This window comes from Charadrius vociferus, unplaced genomic scaffold, assembly GCF_000708025.1.
Source record: "Charadrius vociferus isolate BGI_N301 unplaced genomic scaffold, ASM70802v2 scaffold59, whole genome shotgun sequence".
NCBI classification, from domain to species: Eukaryota; Metazoa; Chordata; class Aves; order Charadriiformes; family Charadriidae; genus Charadrius; species Charadrius vociferus.
Window position 1 is genome coordinate 1,666,729 of NW_009661371.1, and position 11,924 is coordinate 1,678,652.

The 11,924-nt window shown below is 41.2% G+C and overlaps 1 protein-coding gene across 1 annotated transcript; it reads right to left on the reverse strand.

The window, feature by feature from the left end:
• Positions 1 to 9,664: 9,664 nt before the first annotated feature.
• Positions 9,665 to 11,197, reverse strand: TIGD4 (tigger transposable element derived 4). Its single transcript, XM_009893683.1, has one exon. It carries the CDS (start codon positions 11,195 to 11,197, stop codon positions 9,665 to 9,667), a length of 1,533 nt encoding a protein of 510 aa, XP_009891985.1.
• Positions 11,198 to 11,924: the final 727 nt, after the last annotated feature.

Genomic DNA, 11,924 nt, shown 5'->3' on the forward strand with positions numbered 1-11,924 from the left:
TGGAGAGAGCTGCCACAGTGAAATATACTTCAGTATGAGCTAGCAGCCCAATTACATATCCTAATAGCACTATTACAGGTTTCTTCCAACCAAAACGATTCTATGATTCTATGTTTCTATACAAACCGATACCCTTTGACTCCTATGGCTCCTTTTCCCTGTACTTATCCACACCGCAGTCACACCTCCGTGCCAAATTGTAGGTGCACCAAATGTGGTGTGAAGAGAGAAGTTCCTGGGTCTGACAGGCTGCTACGCTGCCTAGATGCTGCTCTCTGAAGACTGACCTACTGTCAGAAGGTACCATTTTTATACTTAGATGTACCTTGCGTACAAGGTAAGAAATATTAAAATTCTGCGAGAATTGGCATTCGTCCAGTTACAGGCCGCTGCATGAAGAATAAAAGAGGTCGATGCTAATGTCTGGTAATGAAACCCATGACGGAAAGAATCATAGATATGATCCTATAGGAAATAGAGGCTTCCTGGAAGTGAATGTATAATTCCTCTGTTAATCCATTTTGATTCTGACTGGTTAATTGTGAAGTTTTACGTCTCCTACCATGTCTGCAAAGGTCAATCCACACAGAGCTTGAGCCTACAACCCTCTTGAAAGTCAGTAAGGGCAGATATAAATTCTTATAATTGCCTGTCCACATGCAGAGAGGAATGTGGAGTTCATTTGAGGTCCACAACTCATTCTTTATCCATTATGAGCTGGAACTGCTTTTAGGGAATGCAAATATATGGAACTCAAAAAAAAAGCCAAAAGATGCCTGCCAAATATAGGAGCTATATTTAAAGCCTGTAAATCAGGCGGGTGGATGGCACGGAACTATCTCAGGTTTCTGAACTGGAGGACTGATCAGATCGGGCAGGCGGCTGACAGGGAATTTTTAATCTCCAAGGAGCTGGAATGGCAGACAGGAAGCAGAGTACAGAATGAATGATGAAAAGCAAACCTGTACCTGCATTTCTGCTTTCTGAAGATGTAATCTCACAAATATGTGCCTTGCCTGAGGAGTCAGCATCCCAGTAAGAGGTTGGCTCAACCCACTCGGGAGGCAGAGCAGCAGTTACACCTCCCACTGGCTGGAGCGTAAGGGCTGTTTTCCATACATTGCAGCATTTCCTCCTAATTCTTGCAGACTAACACGCTGGCAAACACTAGCAGAGCTCCCCACAAAGAAGGCCATTCAAAATGATCATGCCACCCGTGTGAGACTGCACCAGTGCAAGACACCAGGTTCTCCCCTTTGTGAGATGAGGTGAGAAGATGAAGAAATCCGAAGGAAGTTATACATTCATAAAGCTCCCTAATCCCCATTCTAAAGAATCCCTTAGGAAGCTTACATTAATGTAAATTTCATATAATCTCATTGCCCAGGATGATATCTGCCATCCCAGTATTAGTCCTCAACAGATCAACACTGGCACTTAAATAGGAATACAGGTTTGCAGCTGCCCATATGCATTAAGGCTGGCTATAGATAATGCTGTAGGTATTCTTAGGGAATTATCAAGTCCTGCTGTTTTCCTAAAGCCTCTTGGTTGCTATTTAACCATGAATATTTAAGATGCAATCGCAAAATGGTTTCTAACCACCCAAGCATTAAGTTTGCCAAATGCTCTCCTGTTAGCAGTAGTGGGCAAGTTGCTGGCATTAAATTAGATTTTGACAAATCTTTGAAAGTGCTGTCTGATTTAGGGGACTGTGCAGGTGGCCCCTTATAATAATTAGGCTAGGTAAGAACGTGACATAAAAGCCTACAAGCTTCATTGTGCATTTACTTCAGCTTTACCTTTTGTAGTTCTGGTTTCTGCTGCCAACTTCTACGTGCGACGAGGGTACAAAGCACGACATTGCCAGACTGGCAAGAAAATCTCAAATCTTAAATCTCTTTCAGTTGATAAGAGCATTTCCTTTGCTTTTTGGGGGAAAAAAAAAAAAAAGGGTTGGTAATGGGGCATGTAGGGACAGCCCTTCTGATGGGGCATAGGACGACCCTTTATAGTCATTCAACAAGCGGAGCCGAGAGCCTGTAGCTCTGTCTGCCTGTACTTGTCTTTTCCGTCTTGCTGTTGCATGTCTACAGCGTGTGCCATGTCTGCTCCTGCTTCTCCGCAGATGCTTGCCATCTATGCACTGCATCTGCTCACCCCCAGCTCTCACAGGGAACTGAGGGTCTCTCTCTGCTATAATTCAAATTGTCATGTTTGTCTGTGCCATGCGTTGAGTGTACATGTAACGCCCTTTGCCACATTTTCTCAGAGCTGTAAAATTGATATGCATCAAGCCAGCTTTTCAAAAACAGTTCAGTTGTTGTTGGGAACTGCTAGTAATAAGGATCTCTTTAACTCAGAGATCCCAAGCCCGTACTACAAAGTGTCTCTTGGTAGCTTCTGAAATGCCATGCCAATTTTCAAGCTCATCTGACCCTTCCTGCAACTTCAAGACTATTCAGAAATACTGCTCTTACACAGAAATGCTGTTTCAGCCTTACTTTGTCGCTAGGCACATTTCTATTTGCTTAGTGAACGCAGGGGAGCCCTGGGCAGTGCAGTGACGTACGGTTTACATAGATCACGTCTCCTTAGCTCTGGGGAAAAAAAAATGTGTCAACTGATTTTGAAGTGCAGCTGAACTATGGGTGGCCACTTTTTGCCATCCTAAATTCAGACAACCTGTGGTGTTATCTCTCGTATCAATTTTTGTGGGTAATTTGTGTATGGATGTGGACTTTCAGAGGGCTCTGAATATTGATTTTGAATAAAAAATTCTGCTGAACCTGAGTTACAAGTTCTCCTCAGGTTCCTGCAGGGGAATCTCAATGGACCAGGACCTCGCCTTTTAACTCCTCCTTTTTTATGATCTACCTGCTTTTCTCCATGATCTCAGGCCATATAGGCTGGCTACGAAGCCAAACAGGGCATAAATATCTGAAAACTCACGAACAACTATTGAAATAGGAAAAATCAGAGTGGAAATAAACAACATAAAATGTAAATTAAAATAAAAACCTTGATAGAAACTAGCTAATGTCTGAACTGACTTTCAATATGATTTATTTTATGCAACATTGTAACACGGTTAGCTATGTAAACAAATAGCCCCAAACTCTTTCCTTGTTCAGGTTTTGTCTGTGGGTTTTGTTTTTTTTTTTTAACAAGCTTAAAAAATGAATCAAATTCATGCTGGTGATTGGGAGTGCAAAAGAAAGGCTCAAACAAAGGAAAGACTTGAAAGTGCTAGGAATAAAGAATGGGAGAAAAAAAATTCAAAAAGGTAAATTTAGGGAAAATAACATACTTTTAATCAATGCATAATCTTTGATTTAAGGGTCTTATGAAGACACACCAAGTAAAATAGAAGGTAAAAAATCGGTGGTCTCCAGAGAGAGTTAAAATTTGTTTTTGGAGAAGAGAAATAGACATCGAATCATGGAAAGGAGGAAAAGGGAGTTTAAAATGTAGTTCAAACATTAGATGGTGCCAGTAAAAGAGGAGGGAAGTAAGATCCAAAGAGCTGACGTTAGGGGTATGATATTTAGAAATAGAAATGTAAAAGTGAACTGTGGCAAGGATGCTTTACAGGCAGATACGGGTAAGAGATGAAAGAAAAAAGGAATGGTTTAGACGGAGATCCTAAATGTCAAATTGAGAATCTCAAATGTACAGATTAGAAGGGACCAATGACAGAAGGAAAAAATGGAGACACCTGAAAGGAGAGAAAGATTGTGTGTTTTATGACCAATTCTCTCAGACATCCCATGCAATGGCTGGAAAAAGCACCGCTCACCCTCCTCTGCAAAAAGAAAAGACAGAAAAAAATCTGGACATACTAAATGTTCTTGGCTAAATGAAGCAAAGATTTGGAAAGGCCACTAAATACAGCAATGGAGAAATTAGGGCCTGAGATCACGAGCATGTGTAGCAAGAAGGTGATACTAGCTGATACATGAGACGATTCAAAAATACCACCTGCAAAAGATAATATTAGAAATACGGAGAGTAAGGAGAAAAGCAGCTTGCCAGAAGGTTGTGCCAACAACTCTAACATTAACACTAGAATTAGCAGGATATCAATGAATATAAAATGGTAGAAGGCGATGGATGAAAAAGGTGGAAGAGAAAAGAAATGCAATTTTGTGTAGTAAAGTATCATATTGCATCATTTCTACAGCTTAGACGTATAAGGCACTGACACTGCTAGAAGAAGAGCGCTGGTTTCAGTAAGTCGTCTCCTTGTATGCACGATATGGTGGCAGCCCCACAGCACGTTTCAAGAGAAGTGGATGACTTCAGATCAGAAATCCAGAGCTAGTTCTCATATGTGGAAGTGATCCGTCTTCAATAGTGAGTGCTCTTCAAGAACTTCTCCAGAGAGTACAGCTCTTCAGCTTTGCTCCCGAGCAGGGGCCAGGAGAGCTGAGACCTCTCACCACCCTGATGTCTTGACCAGCAATCCTGGGTCCTGCAAAGTTCTCAAAGAGCCAATCTATATATTATGAAAGGTGTTTTATTGGCACTTGCACCATCCCATTGGACCACAACTTTCTCAGACAGATGAGATTATAACTAAGCGTTTATTATAACCAAGTGGTTATAACCAAGGGCTCGCACAGGTGCACAAAGCAACACAAACGCAGGAGAAGTGGAGGATGCGAACCAGCTCTGGAGCTCACCTCCCTGATGACGTGGCCGACGACCTGCATGCAGGCCAGAAATTCACATGGACTGCAGCTACGTGTGCAGGGAGGGGGTTGACCTGTTCCCCTTGGCGCTATTCACACACGAGGCTGGAAAGTTGTGCCAGAGGTAGGATGGCACGAAAGCTTAGGAAGAACGTGGCTTTCAGCTGAAATATTGTAGAACACAGTAAGGCATTTTAACAATTGTTGTAAATACAGCACTTTCTCACTCAGCAGATCTGGTAATTCAGTGGAGTATTCATTCACTTTACGGATCACAGCAATTTGTCGTTTACACTTTTCCATTCCACTCAAGGAGCAGAGGTGACACAGCTGTGAGGAAGTCAGCAAGACGCTACTGGTTTTCCCACCCTGCCTTAACCCAGAAGCTGTATGGTTAAACTAGATGGACACAGTTAAACAGCTGCAGTTGTAAGAGAGAAAATACAACTCGAATGGAGGAACTCTCCTAGCAAGAAGGGCAACAAGCTATGCTGGAATTAGTAATCTCATGTAAAAATTACGTGGTTATACCACCACTAGTTATGTCAGTAAAAGGGCATCACATCTCTGTACATCGCAGCTTTAGCAACAAAAAAGCTGTGCGTAAAAACAGGCTGTCAGGCATAAAATTGTTATCTTTTCATCTATTACAAAGATTTTTCTATTGTTAATGAATGTATCGATAAGAAGTACACTGTCACTCATCACGTCACACAAATTTCAATTAGAAGAGAGTTGTTTGCTTATGAATTGACTGATTTTTGTTCTGATTTTCAAGAAAGGAAACCCCAAAATAGTCAGGTTAAAACATGTAGATACAAATACTGACTTCCTTGCTTCAATATAAAATCTCTTCTCTGGCGATAGCCCCAATAAGAACTTTGCAAAGTCTTCCTTTAACAATTGCCTCCCAAAACCAGGAAACACCAACTTTTACTGATACTAACGGAAGAAAATAATGTGAAATGCTGTCATTACATGCCATGGTTGCCTGGTCACCACACATTTTAGTTAACTGTTAAGTAGGCCAATATTCATGCTATCATTTCAGTGAACACAACCACCAAAACATCTTGAAGTTATTTTACTAATATTTTACTGTTACCATTAATGAAATTGTTGCGGTTAAATTAGACTAAATTGGTTCCTACAGTTCATTGAAAATTGGTTGCCTCCCTGAGCATACTTGTACTTTCCAGGGTGGTAGAGGGAACAAAGAAAAATGATCTGAAATTAACTGAAATTGATACTTGCATATGATTGCTGTTTTCTCCTGCAAGAATACTAGCTAACAAAGTAGTATGGCATTTCTAAAACTTAAAATCACTAAAGATTCTGTGTGTTTGAGACTATCATTCTCAAGCTCTACATAATAAATAATGAAAAAACATCTACTTATTTACTCCCTCCAGATTACTTAGCTATCAAAATGTATAGAACTTGGGTATAGTGGCACATATGGATTGCTCTCCTATAAATCCCTGGCTGCCCCCTTCCATTTTTGCCTAAAGGTGCAAGAACTTGCTAAAGTAATTTCTTTTTACCTTCAGAAGTGAGCAATGTTCCTTTGAGTAACAATTTTAAAAGGAGGTATAGTTTTATAGATCGGAAAGGTATACAGAACCACACACAAACATCAGAAACAGTGTAGTATTTATTACAATTTTCAAATGCAGATGTATTTTGAAAAGTATACTTACTTTTACACATTACTTGTCTCAAGAATGACTCTAAGAATGCTTTTGAGTATATCAAAGATATGTTCCAGTATTATTTTTTTTTCTATTTTGGCCTTATTTGGAAGTTACTTGTATTCTTAAAACTTCATATTTTCAGTTCACACTTCTAGAATTAACTTTGTGTTACTTGAAGTGACTTCACTGACTTGATGCCAAGTATGCAATTATTATCTCGCTATAGCATAAAGTAGAAAAGCGTACAGGAAAAAGCACATAGTTGTCCAAACTAGTATCTGAAGTATTAAAGCAAATTACAGCCTCAGTAATCTGCCTGTTGTAGAAATGGTTCTTATTTTCAAATATGGTGCCGTCTAAAGCAATATTCTTCCTCTCCCTCCAATAGATACCACCCTAGACATAAAAAGCCAGTGTCCTGAAGGCTTATCTAGACAATGTAAAAAAAGTCTCTAGCTCGAACCGTGCACAAAGGCTGCAATGACTAACATTTACATAGCGTACCACTTCCTTTTCCACCGCTAGTGTTTCGGATCCAAGTAGTCTGTATTTTCCCATGAACAAACACCTGAGATAGCAACAAGCTTCAAAATAGATTTCACGGTCTCTGTTTGACTATAAACATGACCAAAATCCAAGTGAGAAGAAATATTTGGGCTCCTATACCATTTTGAGAGCTATAGTGTTATAATATAAAGTGTCTGACCTAAAAACTAGTTTTGGTGAGTGCATTTTAGCTTGGCTTCTCAGAATGACCTAGGCTAGGAAAAAGTCATAGATTCTCTAAAGATATGGGATTTCAATAGGTTGACTGTCTTTTAAAGCAAGTTGCGCAGTTCACCTTCAAAGTCCGGGCCAAATTAGTAAATCCTTCCTGTTGTTTTCATGAGGGAGTATGACAACACTTAGTAATTTATCTTGTCATCAGCTAATTATATTATTTCAAATCTCCTGATTGTCTAAGCCTCATCTTGCAACGACTATGCTTCTTGTAGATTGAATCTTTGTTTCACTGATTTGCTGCTTATTTACACAAGTCTTTCTCACTTCGACCACCACTTTCACACTCAGAATTCTCTTAGAAGGAAACAGAGAGTCTCCTTATCTGGATCCTGGGCCGATGAGGTCCACATGGAGTTGAATCTTAAAGAATATGCAAATTTACTATGTGGATAACAGAAACTTTTTCCTAAACTTGCCTTTAGCAGGACAAGCTGTTGCAAAGAAAACCATGGATTTTAAATCAAAGGATTACTGTAGGAAAATTATCCGTAGGGCTCTGTGGGATTTATACGAACTTCAAATAACCTTAGTGAAAATAAAAAGTACTTCTCATAAGCTTGTGCTAAAGTATTTAAGCAAGCAAAATGTGTTATTTGACACAGCTTCTGAATTTAAAAGACTTTGCATCTATATTTTAACAAAATAAATAGTTAACAGAGATAATACGTAGAGGTACCTCTTTCACAGAATCTATAAATCTATGTGTGGGACTTTATTTATTGGAATTTCAACAGAAATGTCTTATTTCATCAGAATATCCTTTGGATGGAATTCACATCAGAAACCAGAAGTTCATGGTGGGTTTTTTTGTAGGGGTTCTAGTAAAACATTCATAAAGTTTAGCCATAGGCATTTTCTCCCCCCCTCCCCCTCCCCCTCGTTTTCACTGTCTTCCAATGATTTGATACATTTTCTGAAATGCTTTTAGAAAGGAATAAACTGTCCTCCACCAGAAAGAAGAGTAAACAAAGCTTTAGCCAAACTATTTATCGAAAAATGAAGATTCAAGTAAGCAAGAGATTGTTTCTCATGGTTCAATTATAGACACCTTAATAGATTCTTTATTACACAGGTTTCCTAAAGGGCTTCCATAAAATATTTTATTCTTCCTCTAAAATAGAAAAATTATTATCTCTAACTTTTGAAAAAATTAAAATTGGTAGATATGGAAATATTTTAAAAAGGTTTTGAAAAAAATCACAAAGAGTATGTCTCAAACAAATTGAGATTTTTGGCTCTGGTATGATTACATTGCTTGAACCCCATACTTGAAGATGTGTACATGTACTGTGATTTACTCAACTTCACTGCACCCATGCAAACAGCACCCCTGTTAATGGCACCTATAATAGTGGACTGCATTGGTGCCTTGACTCCTACAGCAAAGCCTTCAAGCATAGTAAATAAAACAAGAGTTCAGTAAGGTTTTGAGTGCAGATACTGCATAAGCTGATTTTTTTTCTGTATTTACTGTAAAAATACATGGAGTAGCACAGAAGGACCTACATCAAATCCAAATACCAAAAAGGCTGAAAAGGAGAGAATGACCTTCCTTTTTGACCTCTTCAAAGACCAAGTAAAGGTTTGTTTGTCTTTTGACTCTTGGATAAATGATTATGCCATCCGTGCGTATCCACACAGGAGCAGCTTTCAGAAAACAAAACACATCCAAAGCTGCTAACTTTCTGCGGTTCATCATCTGCTGCAAGAATAAACTGCAGCCAGAATTCTTGAACAGGGACCAAAAAAAAATTTTTTAAAACCCCTTTAGTTCCCAGAACTTAAGCACGTATTTTCTGTGTTGTTCAATTTTTTTTCTTTAAGTATCAAAAGCACCAAGCTGGTAAATATTTACTGTTCCACTGTCAACAATACCAAAGTACCAAAGACACTGATGAAATTATCATAGAATCTTAGAATTGTTAGGGTTGGAAGGGACCTTAAAGCTCACCCAGTTCCAAACCCCCTGCCATGGGCAGGGACCCCTCCCACCAGACCAGGTTGCTCAACGCCCCATCCAGCCTGGCCTTGAACACCTCCAGGGATGAAGCATCCACAGCTTCTCTGGGCAAACTATTCCAGTGCCTCACCACCCTCACAGTAAAGAATTTCTTCTAATATCTAATCTAAATCTAGTGCTAATCACTTCCTGAAGAAAGAATTCCAAGTGGGCACTAGTTCATCCTGAATGCACCAAACTGCTCAAAGAATTGCTTTTGCCTCTACTGTACTTACTGAAGTTACCATTTTAAAGGTTCAACTTATTTCCTCTCTCCACCCAAAATTTTGTGTTCTTTCTTCCTGATTTTGTGGAATAACTTCCATTCACAGCCCTCTTTCATAATTTCCTTTTGTTATATACATTTAGGTACCTGAGCAAGACACGCTAGAAAACATTGCAGCAACACTTCTTATTAAACTGCCTCTTTTTGTTTAGTTATATAATTATTATTTTTTTTTTCAGTTACATGCTCTCACACTTTGCTAAAATACTTATTTACGTGCTACATGTTGAATAAAATTCTCCAGGTCAGCTAGGGAATCGTGAAGAGAATCATTCGTGTCTTGACTTCTGAGAAACTTTCGAAGGGTATCTAAAGCACTCAAAGCCTCATTTTTTGATGGTAAAGGCTGTTCAGCTCCCTGAAATTGATCGCCTTCATCTTCATCACCAACAAATGTCCCAGCTTTTTCTGATGGGCTTTCTTTGGCACACATCCTTCCATTATTTGTAGGCACTTCGCAAGTTACCAAGCCATCATCTAGAGCTGCATATTCCTCCAAAGATAAACCTTTTGGAAACTCCACTCCAGCTGCCTGTGCATGTGCAATCAAGTCAAAATCACTTTCAACCTCTGTGCCGTTACCATTTGCCTCGGTTTCTAATTTGAATCCTGCTTCTTTATAACTTTTTACGCAAGTCTCTGGTGTTACTTTCCTCCAGCACAGGTGCAACATCTCAATTGCATCAAGAATAGTCAGCATAAACTCTTTATTACCTTCTACGCAGTCAACAAATCTCTTGATCAGACAGCGCCTGTATTTAACCTTCAGACTTCTGATAACCCCTTGTTTCGTAGCTATACATGAAGAAGAGTCTGGAGGAGAGAATACTAATTTGACAGACTTCAGATTCTTTACTTCTGTGTGAGCTGGGAGAGAATCAACAAGAATAACTACTTGTCGCTGCTGTGCTTGAAATCTGTCATCAAGTTTATGCATCCACTGCTCAAACACTTCTGAAGTCATCCATGCCATGTCATTTGCTTCATAATCCACAGGTAATGACTCCACACCTTTGAAAGAGCAAGGACTTTTGTTTTTTCCTATAACAAGCAAAGGAAGTTTCTCGGAGCCATCCATATTTGTACCCACTGCTACTGTTATTCTCTCGTTGCTTAGTTTACCTACAGAACAAGTTTCCCCTTTAAATGCAAATGTGTTATGCGGTAACATCTGATACAACAATCCAGTCTCCTGTATAAAAAACACGTTTTTTGGCTGATAATCATTTAAATAATATGGAAGAACATTTTGGTACCAAGGAGTTGGAGCATCCTCTGTAGTAGTAGCAGCTGCTTCTACAGGCTGAGCTCTGAAAACTAAACCATACCTTGACTTGAAACGATCAAGCCAGCCATTACTGCATTTAAAATCACTATGTCCAAGCTTCTGGGCAAAATCATTAGCCTTGAGGCGCAACATGGGACCGTTTACCGGCACATTCAAGCACTGAGCCATTCTGTACCACTTCATCAATGCCTCCTCCAGGTCGGTATAAAAAGCAGTCCTCAGTCTTTTTCTTTTAGGATCAAATCGTAAAGATTCAAAGGCTTCCAAAACTTTTTCTTTATTCTTCATAATTGAAGACAAGGAATTCTTCTTTATGCCATACTTGGCTGCGATGTCTGCCTTTTTCTTGCCACTCTCCACAGCACTTATGATGTCAATTTTTTCCTCTATGGATATGCTTTTTTTCCTCCTCACGACGGGCTGGGGCGGAGGGCTCCCTGGAGCTTCTGCCATGGTACCCACTGCCGTCTTCCCGCCACCCGGCCAGGCACGCTTCTCCTCTGCTACTTCTTTGCTGCGGGCGCCTCCGATGAGGCTGGTTTTCAAGACCGAGCTCTGATCTCAGGGGCATGGCACTTGGCAGAGACAGGAGGAGCCTGATCCTGGTCACAGCTGGCACACGCACGCCAGGGCCGCGAAGCTTAATTCTGCGAATGCCCTCAGCTTCGCGGCGCTGGCCAGCTGTATTCGGGATCGGCCCACCCCACCCCAAAGCAGCAGGCCCAGCACCGCACCTCAGGCCTGAGCAGGCCCCGGCTCTGGTTGCCATGGCTACGGCTCGGCCGGGCAGCGACCATAGAGAGGCGCCCCGCAGCCTAGAGAGGCCGCCGCCCGCCGCCACCTCCCCGCCGTCAAACCGCCTTTCCGGCCAAGCACTTCCGGCTCCTGCTGGTACCGGAGAAGGAAGAAAATAAAGCTGGAGAGGGAGCACCGGTGTCGCCCCGCCCGGCTTCCTCCTTTCCCCCCTCCTTCCCTCTGTCCCATTCTCCCTCCCCCCTCAGCACGACGCCACCGGGGCAGCAGCAGGTGAGGGACGGGGCCTTTAGGCCTCGGGTTCGGGTCGGGCCCGGCCCCGGTAGCGGGCGGGGAGGGCCGCACCTCACCTCCTCTTCCGTCCCGTTCTACGTGTGGCGCCGCGGGAGCGGCCTGCGCTTCCCCGGCAGCCCCTGGGTGGGAGGAG